At 57.6% G+C, this 20970-nt stretch overlaps 1 protein-coding gene across 1 annotated transcript in view; it reads right to left on the reverse strand.

The window, feature by feature from the left end:
- Positions 1-2878: 2878 nt before the first annotated feature.
- Positions 2879-20970, reverse strand: part of TLN1 (talin 1) — a 37232-nt gene continuing 19140 nt past the window's right edge. Inside the window, exons 22-57 of the mRNA XM_080362388.1 lie at positions 20595-20708; positions 19803-19916; positions 19521-19655; positions 19242-19370; positions 19031-19133; positions 18747-18955; positions 18533-18652; positions 18171-18368; positions 17695-17834; positions 17509-17602; positions 17266-17355; positions 16966-17088; positions 16639-16782; positions 16146-16307; positions 15917-16057; positions 15479-15660; positions 14637-14769; positions 14422-14523; positions 14127-14297; positions 13815-13964; positions 13590-13691; positions 13344-13463; positions 12898-13044; positions 11831-11997; positions 11407-11590; positions 11041-11166; positions 10654-10770; positions 10389-10574; positions 10183-10290; positions 7143-7248; positions 6879-7003; positions 6466-6591; positions 5889-5951; positions 5448-5630; positions 4665-4790; positions 2879-4059 (exon numbers count right to left, since the gene is read on the reverse strand). Of these exons, the coding sequence (XP_080218514.1) occupies positions 3928-4059; positions 4665-4790; positions 5448-5630; positions 5889-5951; positions 6466-6591; positions 6879-7003; positions 7143-7248; positions 10183-10290; positions 10389-10574; positions 10654-10770; positions 11041-11166; positions 11407-11590; positions 11831-11997; positions 12898-13044; positions 13344-13463; positions 13590-13691; positions 13815-13964; positions 14127-14297; positions 14422-14523; positions 14637-14769; positions 15479-15660; positions 15917-16057; positions 16146-16307; positions 16639-16782; positions 16966-17088; positions 17266-17355; positions 17509-17602; positions 17695-17834; positions 18171-18368; positions 18533-18652; positions 18747-18955; positions 19031-19133; positions 19242-19370; positions 19521-19655; positions 19803-19916; positions 20595-20708 (4872 nt within the window). The 3' untranslated portion in view covers positions 2879-3927. The remainder of the gene's footprint in view (positions 4060-4664; positions 4791-5447; positions 5631-5888; positions 5952-6465; positions 6592-6878; positions 7004-7142; positions 7249-10182; positions 10291-10388; positions 10575-10653; positions 10771-11040; positions 11167-11406; positions 11591-11830; positions 11998-12897; positions 13045-13343; positions 13464-13589; positions 13692-13814; positions 13965-14126; positions 14298-14421; positions 14524-14636; positions 14770-15478; positions 15661-15916; positions 16058-16145; positions 16308-16638; positions 16783-16965; positions 17089-17265; positions 17356-17508; positions 17603-17694; positions 17835-18170; positions 18369-18532; positions 18653-18746; positions 18956-19030; positions 19134-19241; positions 19371-19520; positions 19656-19802; positions 19917-20594; positions 20709-20970) is intronic.

A 20970-nucleotide genomic window follows, 5' to 3' on the forward strand; every position in this document is an offset into this window, starting at 1 on the left:
GGGACACCCCATGCCCTGCCACTGCATCCTGGGGCCTGGATGACCCTGCTTGCTGATGCCTCAGGGGCTGTTCAGCATCTGGGGGTGCCCGTGGGCTGGCACTGCAGTCTTAGGGACACTCTCAGGCTGTGATTGCACTCAGGGACACCCACAGTCTCTGTTTGCAGCTGGGGATACCCGTAAGCTGCGATTGAACAGGAACATCACAGGCTGGCACTGCAGAGACAACCCCAGGCTGTGATAGCACTCAGGGACACCCACGGGCTGTGACTGTACTTGAGGACACCGTGGGCTGGCACTGCCCATCTGGGGAAGATCCCCCTGGGAGGGAAGTGAGCTGAGCCCCTGTCCTCCCTGTCCAGCTCCCACATGATGGTGGGGCAGGAGGGCTGAAGCTCTGCATGGGCTCCCTGGCACCGGCCTCCCTGCTGCCTTGCACCCTGGTGCTGCTGTCCTTGGCACCCATAGGGACACCTGGCATATGCACAGCTCATAGGCTGGCATTTCAGGGTGACGTGGGACGCTCAGGCAGCCCACTGCCCCTCTCTGTCTTTCTGCTCTAGATAAACTGTATTCCACAGGCAAAAAAATGCAAACCCTTCAGATCCTAGCTCCTCCAAAAATAACCCGTGCTTTAATAACGCTCGTAAATGCTTCTGGCGCATTCCCAGCTGCAGGGTGGGCTGCGGGCCGGGGTGGGGGCTGGAAGAAGCCAGCAGAGGGGCCACAAGAGCCATGTGGCATGTGGGGAGGCTTGGATGGGATGGGGACAGGAGGCTTGGATGGGGTCCCTCAGTCCAATACCCCAGGACCACATCCAGCCCTTGCCCGCAGCAACTTTTCAGCAGCGGTGCTCCAAGCAGAGAGAAGCAAAATAATTTTTGAGAGCTGTAGAAAGTGACTTTCTAGGAGTGCTCAGCCCTAGGACAAAGTAGGGATGGGAGCAGCTGAGGACCAAGGGCCTGCTGGCACCATGGGTAGAGCAGCAGAGGAGCTGCTGCTGGGCTCTGGAGAGCAGCTATTAATACTGACGAATTAGGCACATATTTGGACAAGGAGAGTCAGTAACTGCCAGTACGCAGCTTCTGAGGCGGGGGAAGGTCCGTCTCCCATAATTCCCGGGCAAAGATGGATGGTTTTCCATGAGATACTTCAGCCTGGAACAACTTCATTGGCTCAGCGCTGAGGGTAAAGACGATGATGTGCATGGTGTGAGCAGCCAGGCACCCAGGGACTGCAGCTCTCAAATGTCCCTCCAAAGGAGACGGTTCCCTCTTGTTGGCCGCTCGCCTTTGCTCCAGGCATCATGGCCAGGGCCGACAGGCACAACTGGGACCATCTGGGTGTCTGAGCACATGAATTTGCCCTTGAAGCTGCCTTCTGGGGGAAGAGGGTGCAGAGGGGTGTGGGGGCACATCCCTCCCATTGCTGCCCCGTGCCCAGCCCCATCCTGGGCTAAGATCTCCAAGGACAGGGACCCCATTCCTTGCCCTGCTCTAGGGTTCACCCGCCCTGCAGGGAAGAGGCTTGTCCTGCTGTTTAATGGAAACTTTCTGCGTGCAGCCCATGCCACAGCCTCTCGCTCCATCTCTGGGATCCCCAAGAAGTTGGGCTGTGGCTTCCCTGCCTGCCTCCAGCTTGGCTGGATTTGTGTCCCCACGGATGGGTTGGCAACTCATGAGTCTGCTGTCCAAACCTGTGTGTGCTCACCCAAACCTCCCTGCCAAAGTAATGTCTCACTCTGGTGGGGGAGACTCATTGGGCTCTCTCTCACGGTGTCTGAGCCACCTCCTCTCACCTGTATCCCATCACAGAGAACATGGTGAGAGGGGATTGGGGGTGCTTGCAGCCCTGTGCTGGGGGTGCTGGAGCTCCCATGGCCCCACGGTGCCAGGACAAGGCTGGGGCTGCTGCCACACTGTGTCCAACTCACTGTCCTTGCCGTCTGCTCAGAGGGGCCCCGTGCCTGGCTGGTACCTGGGTGAGAGCCTGATGCTGGGTCAGGCCAGTGGAGATTGTCAGGGGACAGCTGGGAGGACTGGGATGCCTGTGAGAGCCACAAATCCCCCCTGGAGCCTGGCCATGAGTGAATGTCCCAGAGGGTCGGCCCCTCTGCACCCTCAGGGATGCGCCCACAAGGGGACAGGGGGTCACCAGCCAGGATGCTGTGGGATGCTGCCCTCGACGACTGAGATGCTTGTAGCTCATGCTGCTGAGGACAGGTCCTGGAGATAGGGGACACGTGCCAGCCTGACTGTGTCCTTACTCCACTCTGCAGCATCCCTGCCCACCCCACCACCGCTTGGGCCCCCCAAACCCCTGCTGAGTGACAGGGTGGGAACAGGTGTGGACACACTCAGGGCAGCTGCTGCCTGCACAGGTCGGCCCCGGGGGGCTATTTCGGGGCGTGAGCTCAGCGCCAGCAGCCGGGAGAGCTCTGTCCACATTCCCAGACCCACAGCACGCCAAGCTCTGCTGCTTCCCCACCGGTGGGCCACTAGTGACCAGGGGTCCCTCACCTGCACCCCTGTAGCACCCTACCCAGGGATATTTTCAGCTAGCAGCACCCCTGAAGACCAAATCCCCCAGCAACAAAAACCCTGGGGCCCCCTCCCGTGGCGGTGGCCCCCCGGGAGCACCTGCGAGGGCCGGCACATGGCTGGCAGCGGGGGTCCAGCCTGCCGGGTGCCTGGGGCTGGACGTGCCTCGAATATTTTCCATGCTGTATAAGCACCCGTGCTACACTCCCCCCTCCTCTGCTGGCAGGGCAGGCATCCGTGGCCCCCCTGCCCACCAGCCCCCACTTTCTCCTGGGGGGTCCTGTTGATAGCCAGGCAGCAAGAAAGCAGGAAAACCAGATTTTATTGATGAATGCGTCTTTCCAAGGAGGTGTCGGTATCCCCATCCCACCCCGGAGCCTCGGGGGGGAGCTGGTTTCCTTCAATGTTTAATATGGGATGCTTAAAGTATCAAAATAGTGAGAGAAGCCTCAGCGAGTGCACGAGAGGAGGGATGGGGGTCCTGGAGCCGAGGAGGGGTGAGATACTGGGCTGCAGGACCCCGGCGAGAGCCGGGTGTTAGTTGGCAGGACACGAGCTCGGGGCAGGGAATAAATGAACTTTGAAAGCTGCAGGCTCAGTACTAGAGGAATGGAAAAGTTACAAAAATACTGCAGATCTTGGAAAACAACGCAGGCACTTGGGAAGGAGAAAGAGGGCAGAGCTGGCTGGGTCCATGGGGAGGGGAAGCCCCCTTGGAAGGCAAAGAGCAGCTTTGGGAATGAACCCATCGCATTCCCCTCATCCTGAGCGGAGGCACTGCAGCTTGCAGCCCTGCTGCTCCCCAGAGGGGCCCAGGCTGAAGAAGATGCTCATGGAGGGAGCTCAGTGCTTCCCAGGAAAGCTACAGGCGAGGAAGAAGAAGGGGAGGAAGATTCAGCCAGCAATAAGGCATAAGAGGTGAAAGGAGGCTCCATGCAAGAGCTCAGCAAGGGACCATGCTGCTCCCTGCACCTCATCACACGGGAGAGGGCAAGCTCCTGTGCAGAGGAGAGAGACGAAAGGAGCACGAGTGGGAACAACAAAGGCACACGAAAAATATCCCCATCAGTGGAAAGCCCTCCGGCCCCGCACCCCGGGGCTGGCGGGTGAGCCCTGAGCCGGTGCAGCCCCGGCTCCCACCCCAGCCGGGTCCCTTCGGGCGCTCTGGCCATGCCCTGGGTGAGCGTGGGAAGGTGGGCTGGGCGGCGAAGCGGAGGTGCTGGTGCGGCGCCGGCTTGGAGCAGCGTCTGGGTTAGTCCGAGCGCTCTGGGTGCAGGCAGAGCTCTGGTCTATCCCAGGCAGCCCTTGGCTTGAGGCGGGTCATACTTAAATAGGAGCGGGCGGGCAGGCAGAAGTCTGTGCGGTGAGTGGTGGGAGGGCACGGGGCTCAGTTCTGCTCCTCGTCCCGCAGCTCTGAGGGCAGGAACTTGTACTGCTGCTGCCGGATCATGGCCAGCTTCTTCCGCGCCTCCTCCAGCTCCCGCTCCTTGCGCAGCATCTCCTCCTGGGCGGCGATGATCTGCCGGGAGAGAGCCCTGGGGTCACAGCTGCCTCCGACAGGGATGGCAGGAGCCTTTGGCCACAGCAATGCTGACCCCCGAGCTGGGCAATCTGGCTTCCTCCCATCACAGCCACAGCCGCCCTGGGCTGGTGTGGCCCTGGGCACAAAGGCTCTTGTCCCTGCAGTGGGACCATGCTCCCCTGGGGATAACGGGGAGCAGAACCACTACTAGGGCTCAGCCCCACATGCGCCAGAGAGGGTTTCAGCTGAGAGCCTGTGGCACCCCATATTGGCAGATCTCAACCCCTGCCTGATCCTCTGCCCTTCACATGTGTCAGGGACACTGGGATGGTGCGGGTGCTGCACCAAGGAGAAGCCAGAGCATTACATTCCTGGGAACATGCACCATCTCACCGTCTGTGCCCGCTGCCACACGTGGCAGGACGAGGGTGAAATCACAGTGTTTAATTGGCACTGGCTGTGCATCCCCACATTTTTGTGAGGCTCTCTGGAGACACGCCCCATGCTGGTGGCGGCTAGGACATGCTCCTGAGATGGGCACACACAGGTTGTGGTGCCAGCCAGGGCCACCTCTGCCCCATCACAGCAGCCTCGCTCCTCACCTGTGCGATACCCCCGACCATTTTTTCCTTCACCACCACCGTTTCATCATGGTCCTGGAAGGCAGCGGCCTTCTGTGCTGCCTTCACCAGATTGTCAGATGCTCTCTTTACTGCATTGCCAGCAGCCTGCAGCAGGGAAGGGAGGGAGAGGCAGCATTAGTCACAGTCCTAGGGTACAAATACTGCCTGGGGGTGGGGTGAAAAATCCCTGCCCTAGGCCAGGCTGGCAGGCAGGACAGGCAGCCAGGAGTGCTGGGAGCTGCAGGCTGGGATTCCTTTACATGGCTCACTGCCTTGCCACTCGCTCATGACCATTTCAGGCGCTGCTGCTCCCAGCTGGGCTCTGGCTCCTGTCTGAGCGGGACAGGGATGGGGGGCAGCCCTGCTGACCCTCCCCAGCCCTTGGTCCTGAGGGACCAGTGCTGGGACACTGTGTTAAACCCCCAACGCATTGGCATTAACCTTTTGAGTGCTACAGCCTCCGAGGATGAAGGGTGCTACAAAACGTGCCCCCCAAACATTAACCTCTCGAATGCCAGTGACGCAGCGCACACGTTTCAGGCATTCCTGCGCCAGTTCATCATCCCTGAGCGCTGCCAGGCTCAGCAGCCCTGCATCACTCACACGCCTGGAATGCAGTTTGCAGTGAAGTCCAAGTCACCTGGAGCCTGAGCCCCAGTCAGGTCCCCAGTGACAGCGCACAGGCAGGGACAGTGAGTTTTGGGGAGCACCCACCTTTGTGCACCCCACTCCCACCCACCTCTTGGGCAGCCTGGGACTCACCTGGAGCCGCTTCATGGCCTCTGAATCGTGGTCAGCCTTCACTTTACAGGCCACCAGGAGCTGCGCCGTGGAGGCAGCCACCTGCTTGGCGGAGGAGATGAGCTTCTCCTCGCTGGCGTGGCCCTGCACCGCTGCATTGGCGGCTTCGCACAGGTTGTTGGTGGCAGCAGCCACCATGCGTGCCTGCAGTGAGAGAGGCTGTCAGGAAAGGTACAGGAGTCTCCCCCAGGGAGGGTATGCCCTGACTGTCCCCAGGGAAGGTTGTGGAGCATGGGATGGTGACAACCGGCGTGCACACCATGTCTCAGATGGTAGGAGAGAGAGGTAGAAGCTTGGTTGCTTCTTCTACTGGGGAGAAGCACAAGGGCAGAGCATCCTCATCTTGGCAGCAAGAGCCAAGAGGGTCCGCCCCCATTCCCTGAGCATGACCTTGATACTCACGGCTGAAATGAGTCCCTGGGACCACTGTCCATCATCCACTGCGTTGGCGGGGATGGCGCCCACCTGTGAGGAGAGGAGCAAAGTTCATCACCCAGCACACCCCTGGGCACAGGGTATAGAATCATAGAACAGTGTGGGTTGGAAGGGAACTTCAAAGGTCAACTAGTTCAACCCCCCTGCCATAAGCAGGGACATCTTTACCCAGATCAGGCTGCTCAGAGCCCCGTCCAGCCTGGAGTTGAATGTCCCCAAGGATGGGGCATCAACCAGCTCTCTGGGCAACCTGGGACAGTGTTTCATCACCTTCATTGTAAATGATTTCTTCCTCATGTCTAGCCTGAATTTCCCCTCATTCAGTTTAAAACCATCACCCCTTCTCCTATTGCAACAGGTCCTGCTAAAAAGTCTGTCCCCATCTTTATTTAAGGCCCATTTTAAGTGCTGAAAGGCCGCAAGAAGGTCTCCCCAGAGCCTTCTCTTCTCCGGGCTGAACAACCCCAACTCTCAGGGCACAAGGGTCATGGGCAGCCCACCACAATTCTACATTTTCTTGTTTCTTTTCCTCTTCCAGCCTTACCTTTCCTTGAGCCACTAATTCTCGCTGGGCCGCTGACGCTGCCTTCACCAAGGCACTCGTGGCTGCAGCAATGGATTTAGCAGCTTCCAGGATCTGCTCCTCAAAGTTCAGGCTCTCGTCTGCTTGCTATGGGCAAAAGTGGGGTGTGAGTCCCAGGCAGGGGCGCTGGGACAGAGGGGGCAGAGCTGGATGATGTCAGAGGGCTGAGGGGGCACACACAGAGCTGAATGAAGGGCTGTGGGGCACAGGAGGGTATGGACTGCCTGAGGAAGGTCCAGCCGGGGATGTAGGAGGCAGCAGAAGCATGGGAAGAGGTACTGGCTGTCAGATGGAGCTTCCCACGCATGACCCATCACACCTGGCCAAAGCACAGACAGGCTGAGCACAGGTCAGCCAGGGCTCAGCATCACTACCTTGGGTTTAGCCCTCGGCTTCAGCTGCTCCAGCTTCTTGGCCGCTGCCTCAATGGCAGCTGCTGCCCCCAGCAGCTCGTTTTCAGCGATGACAGTCGGGTCTTCTGGGTCAACCCACTCTGTTCCTAGTAAAACGAGGAAGCGATGCAGGTTAAACCTGTGCATGCCTCATTTCTGACTTGCCATACCTCCTCCATCACTTTGGAGTCCTCCACCCTAATCCCAGCCCTTAGTCCTGCCCCTCCGAGCAGGACATTCCCTTACCTTTCATGGCCTCGGCTGCCTGGATGAGCTCAGTGACGGAGCTGGCCACGCGTTTGGAGTAGCCTGCCAGCTGCTGCTTCAGCTCGTGAGTCGGCTTCTGCAGGATCTGTGGGGAAAGGAGCAGATGTAAGCACCTGGAAAAGGGGGATCTCAGAGGTCTGTTCAGGGTGAGCTCCCCAGGGAAGGAAGGTGGGATCCCCCAGTTCCCCCACACGTGTACACATCAGGTGTTGTCTGTGATGCTTTTTCTAGTGACCCTGGCTGGTCTCTTCCCGCCTGAGGATGGGATGAACTTCCCGTTAGCACTGCTGCATCCACAGCTTCTGGGACATCTTGCAGCCACGAGTCCTTCACTGCGAAACTTCCTGTGCTCAGCAGCTACCCCTCCAGGATTTCTTTCCCCTACAAATCATTTCAAGCTCCAAAAGTATTTCTCCCTTGCTGTCCCCATTTTGGAGATTTGTCTGCAAACAAGCTGGACAAAGCGGGGGACCCTGGAGCCACATCCCAGCTCAGAAGGGCTGGTCCCACCAGTGCAAGGTGGTTGGCAGAGCCACGAGGCTCCTACACTGAGGTGGGGGACACACACATGCACACAGCACAGCACACACCTGTGCACACGCACAGGGTCCGTACGCACAAGCAGAGCTCACCACTGGCCCAACTCGCACCGCAGAGGCGGCAGCTGCCCATGAGCCAGAGCAGGTGTGAGTACACACACACGGACCCTGGGGTCCTTGCACATACCACCCCAGTGCCAGACTGGGCACGCAGACACACTGTGAGCAAGGCACATGCTGAGGTTAGATACCAGCAGGCACCCCAATGTTGCCTTACTCACCGGCTGACAGGGAGGGAAGGAGAAGAGAGAGAAGAAAGCAGTGAACACCCTGGCCAGGACACACGGGTGCTGGGGATCAAGGGGAGGTGGGTGCTCTCTGGTGGAGGGTGAAGAGGAGCCAAGAGAGGAGAGGTGGGAATGAAGGATCAGAGGTCCTGGGTGGAAAGCTGTGCTGCCATCATTAGCTCATACTTCATCCTCGCAGGGCCAGGGGAGCTGGAATGCCTGGACGAGGCTCCAGGGCCAGAAGAGCCACCTATGCCCAGAGCAGCCACGGAGCTGCTCTCCTCCTTGCACCCCCTTTGCACCTTATTTCTCCTCACAAAATGCTTCACTGCAGTTTTTAGCCACCAGACTTCTCTGCTTTTGGAGGGAGAGACCTATTGTTACCAAATACCAAGTCCCTGTGGAGGTTCAAATTCTTTCCCCTCCCCAGTGAAATATGCAGGCTTTCCCACTCCTCTGCCGAGAGCCACGTTTTCCATCCCAAGCCAAATAACCCTCTTTCTTAAACACTAATCATGCTTGTTCATACTCTGTGCAAGGCAGCGGTTCTCCAGAGGACCCAGTGTACAGATGTGAACTTGGTGCTGCTGGGTAGCGAGGCAGCATCACATCTGTCACCCCTGTTCCCATACATCCTTCCTGCTCACCACTTTCCAGGAACCTGCTGCTCCCTGATAAATGAGACCCATGAGCTTTGTTCCTGCCGTCGCAGATCAGAGCGCTGTGGAAGCTGGCAGGGCGGTCATGGCTTTATCCTGGACTTGTGTGGGGCCATCCCAGCAAAGTCACCAGAGCTGCACTCAGAGTCCCTGAGCTGGCGGCACACAGTGAGAGCTGGTTTGCCCTCATTAAGTGCATCCAGACTAAACGCCACGTTATTAGGTCTGCTCTCTGCTCTGACAACATGTTTAAAACTGCTAAATGGTTCCTGTCTGGAGCTGAGGGCACCCTGGAGGCTTCGAGCTTACTAAGATGAACCTCCAGTGAGCATTTCATGGGATGTACCAACATATGGTATTCAAGAGACGTCACATGGCAGCTGGACAGTTACACCCAAAATGCAGTGGAATAGCATGTTCCTGCAAGCAGGCTGACCTCAGGCACTGCCACACGGAGTCATTAATTAGCTCGAATCATCTGTTAACAACAGGTCAGCCAGAGAATTTCTCCTCAGCACTCCCGCCTTGGCTGCCATGACTCACGTGTTGCTAAAGCATCTTCCAGACAGACATTTGATCTAGATGCAGTGGATGGAAAACTCACTGCTCCCCTTGGAACTGCACCCCTGTGGTTAACTCCTGTGGATAAAACCACCCTTCATCGCTGCCCAGCTTCAATTTCTAGCCATCGATTCCCTCCTGCCTTCCCTTTGTGCTGCCAGCACTGGTTACCTTCTGCCTAAAGGGTCTTTCCCTACAGGAAACCGCAGTCAGAGCTCACCACCTGGTACCTGGTGGACCTGAACAAGAGATTCTCATGAAGTACGTCTAACCAGGTTAATGAAACCTTGCTGCAGGGCTTACTTGCCCTCAGACTTTTTCCTGACCTCAGTCTGAGGGCCCTTGCAGCTCTGCGGGCTGGATCTATGCATCCCTCCAGCATCCTTTACTCCACTTCTGTGACCTCGCCAAGAACGCAAACCACTGGAAGGATCTCACTGAATCCTTTCTACTGCTTTATGGTCCTACTTTGCTTCTGAATTGCACTTATCTTGTAGGACAGCTAATTAAAGCAGCCCAGCTGAAGTCCTCTGGAGGACTCAGAGGAAGATCAGATCAAAAGGGTGCAGCTGGTGCTTGCAGTCATCACCTCTGCTATTGCCCATCTCCCACTCTGCCACAAGCTTAACGAGCTCTGTTTATACACTGCCTGAAGTCTCTTACTCCCACCACTTTTACTGGAAGCTGCTTCAGGATTTTGCTCCCATGTTGTCAAATTTCCAGCCTCTATTTGTTTATGGCTATTTAATCTCCATCTGTTGTTAGCCAAATACCTTTCTTCAGAGCCTGTTCATCTCTCTGACATCTGCTTCCACGGCAGGGCTTGGCCACACGCTCTGCACCGTGAAGGGGATCGTGCAGAGACCTCAGCAGGAGGAAACATAGAGCCCGGAGGACCTTGGGGATTTGGGGACAACCCTGGCATCCATGGGCAGCCTCTGCCCACCCTGGGAAAGGGGGCAGGGATACTCACCACCAGCACGTGCTCCAACAGCTCCAGGTAGCCATCAGCACACTCCTTGCCAAAGCGCAGCGCCCGCTGCCGCACATCCCCGCTCACCTCCGGGTGGTAGGCAGCTTCCTGGAACCCAGAGACAGGGAAGCCCCAAATCACATCCAGCATCACCCCTGCTGGCACCCACAAACCCGTGCTAGATGCACGTTCCCTGCCTGCCCCACCTTGCAGGCGCGCAGCATATCCGCGATGGCACGGCGGCTCAGGTTGGCTGTGGCGATGACGTCCTCCTGCCGACATGAGTTGCCAGCGGCTACCGCTTTGGCTGTGGCCATCGTGATGCCTTTCGTCATACGGATGAAGTCCTCTGGGGTGGAGACCTTGGCAGGAGGCACAGGGGAAGAGAAGACCTGCAAGGCGAGATGCAGCAGTGAGTCCCGGGGCAGTGGGCAGGAGGGACAGCAGTCACAGCACCACGGCTGTACTCACTGCCAGCTCCTGGCGTATGTGCTCGATTGTGGCCTCCAGCGCCCGAGTTCCCTTTGTGGCCTCATCCTCGACGGCCTTCACGGTCTTCAGCAAGGAAGTGACGTTTGTCACCATCACCTGTAGAAGGAAGAGAGCGAGGTGAAGCCCCACACAAACTCTGGGCTGCTGCTGGCACCTGTCCCTCCCTCATTGCTTGGTCCAAAACAGCCCTGTCCCAATGCTTCACTCACACCACCGCATCTTGTTCTCCTATCAATGCCGCGTCTGCATCTTGTGTCCCACCTGTTATGTATCACTCCCTCCCTCTTGCTCTGATTGTCTCTATACAGGCAGAGAAGTCCCCCTGCTCTTTCTGCAGCCCCCCTTCCCATCACACCCAGCTCAGACCTTGGCAGAGTTCTTCAGCTGGTAGACAGCAGGGTCATCCCCAGCTTTGCCAGCAGCTGCCTTGGTGGCACCAATCAGGTCTCCAAGTGCCTTGGCCACATCCTTCACAGCATTGATCAGGACCACCTGGGGAGAGCAAGACCGGGGCAATGGCATGGCTACAGTCACACTCAGTCTAGGGGTGGTGTGGCCCATCAGTGAGAAATTTGGGCACACAGGGAGTCCAGCTTAACCAGAACCAGAAAAAGCCCAGCCAGCCCTCTCCACAACACATAGGATGTCAGGGCACCACATGACACATGCAACCCGCAACCCCTTCAAGCAAGCTACGAGCAGCCTCCATTCACCCTACACACTCCATCCCACCTGAGTCTCCGGGTCTTCAGAACCCAGGCTGGCAGCACCCAGCTTCACCACCTCTGCCAGGCGAGTGATGGTGGACACAGAGGACTGGGCAGCCTGGGCTAGCTTCTCCTGGCTGGCTGTGGCATTTTGCACTAACACTTTGGTGTCCTCCACCAGTGCCTTGGCTGTCTTCAAGATGCCCTCCCTGGGGACAAGAAGGTAGTCAGAGAGGACACAGACCTCTACACGCACACATGGTCCTTGGGGTGTACAGACACTGTGGACTCTGCCTTTTGTATGCACAAGCTGAAGGGGAAACTGAGCCAGCGTGATCTGAACTTGTAGCTCTCCTTGGAGCTGGTCCACAGCTCAGAAACACTGGAGACCATGGGACACAGTCTGACACCCCACCTCTGACTAAGCAGGGGCTGAAGTGTCCTGGTACCTGTGGTCAGCAAAGGTCTCCGAGTTCTCCCGGTTGAGGGTTCCTGCCGTGGCAAACATGATGGTGGTGTCTAGGTCAGCAATGATGCCGGAGACAGCGCTGGCTGCTGTGATGCAAGCTTGTGTCCCGCGGTTCCCAGCCTGCAGGGCTGCCAGCACGTGAGACACCTGCGGGGTATGAGCAGAGTGACTGGGGAGCAGAGCAGGTTCAGGAAACCCCCACCGCACATTCCTCCAGCACCTCCCAGGATGGTGACGCTTCACACTAAGGAATTAGAATCGCATGGTCTGGACACTCCTTTTTGTCTTCTACTTATTTGTTTTTACACTGTATCTATCGTGTTCGGGGGCTCAGAAGATTTTGGACTCCGCTAGTTTCCAAATGAGTAAGGTTTGCACGATGGACATTAGAACATGGCAGCTCATTCCTTCTTTAGCTGCTAAACTCAATTTCTGTACTTGGGCAAGTACTCATAGAGGTTTCCTGAGGGAAAACAGCCTTAGAAAGGAAGGACCTGCAGACGGTCCTGAGCATGCAGGCATGTGCCAGGCACTATTAACAAGTCTTGCTTTTCTATGCTTGCTTATGAGCCTTGCTGCTCTATCGCTGCCCTTATCTACAAGAGTTTTTTAGCCATGTTTTCATATGTGATTCAGAAGCACATTCTTTAGATTGACTGATGGACAGGATGCTTTCCACACCAGCAATAGATGGTGGGGAGACTGATTACCCAGCATGAGCTGCTGGCTTGGCTGCAGACACAGCAAAGGCTATGCCCACCCAGCAGTGTGTCCATCAGTCTACCCTGGCAGGTCACCATGAGAACATCAGCAGGCAGTCCCTGGATGTCACACCCACCCATCACAGCACCAGCTGCTGTTACAGTGTCTGGAGAGGGGGATCATTCCTCCATCCTGCCAGCTGGGCAGGGTGATTGTGGCTGCGAGACCCAACAGAGACCAACACAACCAGGGAAGAACCCAGTGTGGTGGCTCCAAGGGCACGTGGCTCAATCCAGCATCCCTCCCACCTGACCACACCACCACCCCTCTCTCTGGACCATTTACCTTCTCAGAAACCTTGCGTGCGCTCTCTATCAGTTCCTTCTTGGTGTAGGCATCGCTGGGGCTGCATTGCAGGGCTCCAGCCTTGGTCACCAGGGCAGCACAGCCGTGACCCAGCTCCTGCACCCGACGCTTGATGTGGGAGCCGATCTGTAGAGGAACACATGTATGAGAGAGCCAGCAGGGAATGAAGCTCCACATCCAGGATACCCTCTGGGGAACACCGGCAACCTTTGCGCAGCTCCTCTCACCCAATTCCCTCACTCAGGAGGGGAAAAAAGGAAACATGGCTTTGCTGTGTGTTTCCACACTGTGTTGCAGGGAAGGCGTGAATGCTGCCTGTCCCCAGCTCTGATGGGAGATTTGAGTGTCGCTCTCCTCTGCTCTTACACTCATCACACCCTGCTCTGCCCCACAGCACACTCCAGGAGTGCCCTCCATGCTTGTACCTCTTCATTTTCGGCAGTGAGTGCAGCCAGCTTGGCTTCTTGTGCCAGCTGTCCATAGTCGTTGGTGAGCTGGTTGGCGAGTATGCCCAGCTCATCTGGGTTGGTGGTGGATTTGGTGACCTGCCGATGGAAGAAGAAGCAGAAGTTGGAAGGGCCCTACACTGTGAATGGGGAAGCAAGGAGGATGACCGCGCTGCCTGGGTGGCAGGCAGTGTTTTCTGCAGTGACAGGCTTGCTTGCACCCACCATCTCCTGCACAGTCACTGCGATGGCCTTGGCTGTCTTCACCATAGTGGTCTGGTAGTCCACAAAGGACCCCTCTGGCTCGCCCATCGGCACCTCGTCCAGCTGTAAAAGACCATTGTGAGACTCTGGCTCCAGGCCCAGCCCAGATTCCTTCTAAGTTTTGACTCTGAGCTTTCCTCTCCCCCATCTCCAGCCCTGGCCAGGTCCACTCCTCACTGCACTCACCTGGTTGATGGCCTGGGTGATGGAGTCCACCATGCCCCCCACGACACCTGCAGCACTGGCTGCCTCATTCAGGGTGGTGGTCAGGTCCTCCACTGCTTCCTTCATCATCTGCACGGCCTCCTCCAGAGCCTCCTGGGTATGGGCAGCTTGCTGCAAGGGCAAGACATAGTGAGGGAATGTAGGCAGCAGCTCATCTCCCAACAGGGATGCTGCACACTTACTCCAGGTTTCCACGTCCAGCACATGCTTGTGCACCACAGGGCACCACACGTGAAGTGGTGCACACCACAGACACGTGCCCCTCCTGCTCACCTTGGGGTTCCCACCAGCCTCCTTGGCCGTGTACAGCATCTGCAGTGCAGATTCAGCCAGTGTTTTGGTCTGGTCCAGGAGGTTCATCTGCTGCTGGTGGTTGGGTGTTTTGGAGGCAGCGCCGATTGCTGCCATAATCAGCGGCTCAAAGTACTGAGCCATCTGGGATACCTAGAGAAGAGTAGTGTCAGCATCAGCAGCTTCCAACCCTGGCTGCCTTGTGCTTTTTCCTCCAAACCGTGAGCTCCTGACATCCACTGAGCACCCCATCAGCAGCTCCCCATCCCTGGGTTACCTTGTGTCCCAGCTGTGAGGCCTCAGCCCGTGCTGCGCTGGCCACGGGCTCAATCAGGTTGCTGATCTCCTGGACAGCAGTGATCATCTGGTTGTGCAGAGCCTGTTACAAAGAGAGAATGTTGTGTGAGGCTGCAGCAGGGCTGGGGTCACCGCACACTGCTGGGGAAGGCCGCCTGCGCTTGCTGAGTTTGCAGCAGTGCATCCCTGACCCACCTCCTGGGAGATATCTTCTCGGGGGGCCAGCTGCTGGCTGATGGCAGCGAGGGAGGCCTGGTCCACCTCCCGCATGCACCTGTTCAGCACCTCGATGGCCTCGTCACACTCCCGCTGTCCTGGAGCTTTGTCCCTGCATGACAGACAGATCACAGAATCATAGAATAGCTTGGCTTGGAAGGGATGTTCAAAGATCATCTAGTCCAACTCCCCTGCAATCTGCAACTAGATCAGGTTGCTCAGAGCCCTGTCAAGCTGGCCTTGGATGTCTCCGGGGATGGGGCATCAACCACCTCTCTGGGCAACCTGGGCCAGTATTTTACCATCCTTATTGTAAAAAATTTCTTCCTTATGCCTAGTCTGAATCTCCCCGCCTTTAGTTTAAAACTATCACCACTTGTCCTATCGCAACAGGCCCTGCTAAAAAGTCTGTCCCCATGTTTCTTACAGGCTCCATTTAAGTCCTGAAAGGCCACAACAAGGTCTCTCTGGAGCCTTCTCTTCTCCAGGCCTCTTCAGCCCAGTACTAGAAGGCATTATGCCAACTCTCTGCCTTCAGCCTTGGCTGGTGTGGTGAGCAGGATCCTTCTCCCAGCCTTGGGCAAACCAGCATCATAGAGGCTGGATATACTGGCACGCGTTCCCATTCACCCACAAGAAGGCTGGAGGAGCAGCTCCCACGCAGGACAAGAGGGACAGTGTCTTTCATCCCATCCCTTGACTCCCCCCGACTGGTAGTGGTCAAGAAGATGAGCCAAAACATCCCTAGGGATGCTTGGTCAGAGCAGGGGTACCTGCCATCACAGACAAGGCCACAGCCAAGGAGGCAGGACTCTCCTCACCTCATGTTGGTGATTAGCTTCTTGATGGAGTCTGAGACGGTGCGAGAGTGACCGGCCAGCACTGACCACTGTGGTGGATCCTTGGGGTTGACAGCCAGAGAGCGGGCAGTCTGGATGAGACCGGCAGAGCTCTCCAGCATGGTTTTGGCTGAAGAGACAATGGGCTCCATGGCTCTGCGCCCCTGCACAGGGAGACAATGGGTCGCTGAGGTGTGCCAGGGATTGTGCATGGGAAGTTACTCCCTCTCCTGCAACCCTCATGCAGAGCAGCCCCCCAAATCCCAGGGCTTGCTGCCACCTCTCCATCACACCACCCAAAGGCACCAGACCCATACTGGGACTCCATCCCAAGCTCGGGAGGAGACACAGTTCCTCCCCACCTTTCAGCAGCCCCCATCACAGCCAAGCCACATCCCCCTGGCCCCCGTGGCATCCCACCTCTGGGCTGATCTGGGCAGGAACGGTGGCAAACTCCGGGTTGGAGGCAAAGGCTGTCAGGTTATCCACGGCCTCTATGAGAGGGGCAGTGGCAGCACGGCACCGCTCCCGGTTCTCTTCGTTGAACTCGCCATCGAGGGCCTGGTGTGGAGAGGCCAGGGCAGTTATCCAGACCCCACCATACCCCAAATTCCATCCCCACCATCGTGTCCCAGCAGGGAGACTGCACCTTGATGGTCTTCACCAGGTTGGCGGTGCTGTTGGCCACCTCCTTGGCCGATTGGACAAACTGGCGCTTGGCCACGGGGTTGGCGGTGCGGGAGGAGGCCAGGCGGCACGTGTTGCACAGGGCTGAGGTGTGCTTCGCTACGATGGTGGCTGCTGACAGCACCTGCAGGGAAGAGCAGGGTGAGGTAGGATCCACCATCTCTTCCCATCCCCACAGCTCTCTCTTCCCACCAACCCCACGTGGGGCACCAGTGACCGCAGGGTTCCCTCTTGGGACCCAAGAAGGTTCACCAAGGTCCTGCACAACCCATACAATCCTCCAGCTGGACTGTTACCATTGCACCAAAGCTGTCAGCTGGTGCCCAGTATGGCTGATGAGGCCTGATGAGATACTAGCCATAACCTTGGCCAGCTCTTGGGACACAGCTCTCCTCACTAGCCTCATCCCTTTTGTGCAAAAAAATGGCTGTAACAGTGCCCTGTCTCATACTCACCTGGGACTGGGTACAGGCTGGGTCCACCAGGTTCTGGCAGGCCATCTGGATGGCTTGGTTGGCTCTGGCAAACTGAGTGGGGTCTACCAAGCCCTGCTGTCCAGCCTGGCTGTTGGGGTCTGAGACACCCACGAGGTAGGCAGCCTAGGAGCATGAGAGAGGTGGTGAGAGCAAGCTCGCACATGGCAGGGAGGCTCAGAACAGGCACAGGCTGTGGAAGAGACTGGTAACACCATCCCAAAGGGCCAGGCGAGGGGTCTGTATGGCAACTACAAACCAGAGGTAATGCTCAGGGATAGGACATCATCAGAGATGAATACATCTCACCTGGGCAGCTGCCTCCGTCAGCCCACAGAGAGCTTTGGAGGCGGCACTGATGGATTCACCAAACTCAGGCAGTTTGCTGTTCTTGGCATTCTGGGAGATGCCGGCCATGGACTCACCCAGCACCTGCAGGACACACCATACATCAGTTATGGAGACCACCTCCTGCTCCCACAGTGCTCCCAAGCTCAGAGCTCACTGTGCTTCACCAACAGGGGAGGAATCACCTTTCCCTTTGCCCCCACGACTTTCCCAAACCTTCCTTATCCTTCCCCAAACCTCCACTTCTGGCTCAGGGCTCACCTTGGAGTTCTCCATGACGCTGTCAAGGCAATTAAAGTAGGACATGTCATTGACGGTTTGGGTGGGGTTCTCCAATAGCTCCTTCACCGTCTGCAGGAACACAAGTGTCACATCCAAGGGAAGGGTCCGTGCCCTCCATGTGCCCCTCCTCTTCGCTCCCTCTTGCCCCTTGCAGTAGGATGCAGGTTCCCCCTCCCCACGATTCCAGCCCCTCCACTCCCTCAGCAAGATGCAGCTTCTCACCTCCAGCTCCCGCAGGGCATTGTCACACTCCTTCTGGCCTGGTGCCTGCTGGGTGCACATGGTGATCAGCTGGTTAATGCTGTCGGTCACAGCCCTGATGTGGAAAAGGGAGAAAGACCCACGGATCAAGGCCAGCCCTACCACCCGGCCCCACTGCTGCAGCTCACAGGGAGCAGTTTGTCCTACCGTGCTGCTGCCGCCAGCTGATTCTTGAGGTTGGGGGCTGTGGGGTCGGCGGAGAGCGCCTTTGCAGCCAGCAGCAGCTTGCTGGAGGACATGGAGATGCTCTTCAAGTTCGACACCACCTGTGCCTGGTCTTCCTTATTCTGCAAGGCACCAAGAAGAGTTACCTGCAGCAGTTTTCCAATCTCCATGCCCACTGTTAGTCTTCTCCAGTGGTTTTCACGCTGAACCAGTTCCCTTGATACAACTCATCCGCCAACAGTGATGATATGGTGGCAATGGTCGCTGAACTGACCCAAGCCACTTCCTCCCTGCTGCTGCAGTTTTGCACAGCTCCAGACCCCATTTCACCGGCTGTGTTGGCCAACAGCAACCCTAACCACCTCTACCTGGCTACCCCTACCTGTTGTCAGCCAACTTCTCAGGCATCCCAAACCTCTCACCAAACTCAGGACCCCACAACAGGTATTTGCTCTCACCGGGGACAGGCTGGCCATCTCCACTCCTGCCTGCAGGAACTCATTGAAGTCCTGCCCAAATTTGCCAGAGGACTTGGCCAGGTCTTGAGGGGTGCCACGCGATGCCTGCACCAGCTCATTGGCAGACTGGTTGAGCCCTGCGGCCGCCCGGTTCAGCTGGCTCTGCGCCTCCTGGAAGGTCTTGGTGCTGGGAGGGAACTGGAGGCAAGAAGAATGGTTAGGAGAGACAGTGAGAAGGATGGAGATGGAGGATGAAGATCTGGCACATGCTTAGGGACACACTAGAGAAGAACCCAGTGTGGACAGACCGGCTCACATCCCTACAAAGCTTCCCCCTTCCCTCCCACCCTGCCCCAGCTCACCGAATCCGCGAGCAGCCTCTTGCTGGCCTCTCCCACCATGCGGATGGCAGCATCCACGTCCCGCTGGCCCGGCAGACAGTTAACGCAGCGGCTCAGGGCCTGTGACACTGCTTTGGCCACCTGTGGAGAAGCAAAGAGTGGTCACCTTCCCCTGGCCAGCCCCATACCCTTCCCAAGGGCTGGCAGGGGGCACAGGGGTACCCATTCTCCCTACCTGGGCCAGGCGTTGCTGGCTCTCAGGGTCACCGGGCTTGGCCACCGCTTTCCGCGCCTCCTCAATGAGGTTGTTGGCTTTATCCATGACATCGCTGGCGCACTCCAGCATGGCGCTCTGCGCCTGCGGGTCGGGGGTGCTGGCTGCCACACCGCGGGCAGCCTGGCTGAGCGAGCGCAGGGCCTGGGCCACCTCTCGGGCAGCGATCCCTGCGGGGATGGAGAGGTCAGTGGGTGCCAGCACAGCCCCTTCTCCTCTCCCAGCCCTGGTGTGGAAGCCAGTACCTGTGTAGTTCTCGTTGCCCTGGGCCACCTCTCCCAGCAGGTGAGCGATGGCAGAGCTGACGGCTTTTGTGCTGTTCCCCAGGTCCTGGGCACATTTCTCCATCTGCAGGGGGATGAGTGGGGACACTGCTGGTGGGCCGCACCTTCTGGGGGTTCCCCTGCCACAGTGCTCACCCTACATCACACACATCACCCTTCCCCACGTCCTCACCGTCTCTCCCGGCAGAGGCTTGAGCTTGCCATCGCGGGCAGCTGCCTTGGCTTCCTGCAAGTCCCTCTCCAGGCTCTGCACCAGACCCAGTGCTGAGTCTATCTCCAGAGGTCCACATGCCTCCTGAGCCTGCGATGGAGGAGAATGGAAGGTGAGCAAGGCAACTGCTAAGCTCACCCTGCTGTAGCAGAGACCATGACCCACCATTGGGCCATCCTCACTGTCCCCCCTGCTCTGCACAGCCAGGGTCCCACTGCAGGACAGGACCCAGCCTCTCACCTTCTGGGCAGCCGTGCGGAGCTCAGCCAGAGCTGCGGCCAAGTTCTTGGCACACTGGCTGAGCTGCATGGCGGAGGCTTGGTCTGTGATGGTAGGGACGGTGGCCTTGGCTGCAGCTACCATCTTCCCACCAGGCTGCCAAACCAAAAGAAAAAGCAGTGAGAAGGGGACAAACATACAGCATCTCTCTGCTGCCCTCGTATAGGTTTCCCAGTATCCCAGGTGTGGTAGGAACGCTGTAATGCCAGAGCTGAGGCAGGAGGCTCTGGGGGGTGCGAGTACCTGCAGGAAGTTCTGGCTGGCAGCAATGAGAGCCAGCTGGGCGCTGGGGCTGTCCGGCTGGGACTGGCTTCCTCGTACGCCTTGCACCAGCATTGGGATCTGTTCTGCCACCACCTGCCAGAGAGGAGGATCACCAGAGGGCCTTGGCCATAGAATCATAGAACAGTTTGGGTTGGAAGGAATGTTCAAAGCTCATCTAGTTCAACCCCCTGCAATGAGCAGGGACATTTTCACCCAGATCAGGTTGCTCAGAGCCCCATCCAGCCTGACATTGAGTGTCCCCAGGGATGGGGCATCAACCACCTCTCTGGGCAACTTGTGCCAGTGTGTCACCACCCTCAGTGTAAAACATTTCTTCCTCATGTCCAGCCTGGATCTCCCCTCCTTCAGTTTAAAACTATCACCACTTGTTCTATCACAGCAGGCCCTGCTAAAATGTTTGTCCCCATCCTTTTAAGTACGAAAGGCTGCAATAAGGTCTCCCTGGAGCTTTCTGTTCTCCAGGCTGAACAACCCCAACTCTCTCAGCCTGTCCTCACAGCAGAGCTGTTCCAGCTCTCTGATCATCTTGGTGGCTTCCTCTGGACCCTCTCCAACAGGTCCAACAGGCCAGGAGGAGATAGATCTAATCCAGGTCCAATTACTGAAAGATCAACTCCCAGGGGAGCTGTGTGAGGACCCCAAGGTCCTGCCTGTCTGCTGCAGCCAAGCACAAAGCCCTGGCATGGCTGATGGGAGAAGGGTCGGTAAGAGGTGGTGCAGGAGACCCCAGGATCAGGCCTGGGCCCTTACCTTGCAGCTCTGCACCAGCTGCTGCTGCGCGGCAGGGTTCTTGTTGGAGGAGGCTGCATGCTGTGCGGCGGCGATGGTCTGGGTGGCGGAGGCGGCAGCTTGCTTGGCTGCGTGCTGGCAGAGGAAGGAATGGGTCAGCACTGGGCAGTCTGACGGAGTCCCCGTGCCACACACCAGGGCTCAGCACCCCCTAAAATTTTCTCCTCTGCCTCCACCTGCGATACTGAGGCACCCCAGCATCCTCAATGCCCAGTGTCCCAAAGCAACACGGTGTATGCAAGGGATGGGACAGGATGGGAAAGGAGCAGTAGAGAGGGCTCTGTGCAGCATGGACACTACATGAAAATGATTTTATCCCTTTGGAAAGTGTAGGGAT

Source organism: Nesoenas mayeri (genome assembly GCF_963082525.1).
Source record: "Nesoenas mayeri genome assembly, chromosome: Z".
Classification (NCBI taxonomy): domain Eukaryota; kingdom Metazoa; phylum Chordata; class Aves; order Columbiformes; family Columbidae; genus Nesoenas; species Nesoenas mayeri.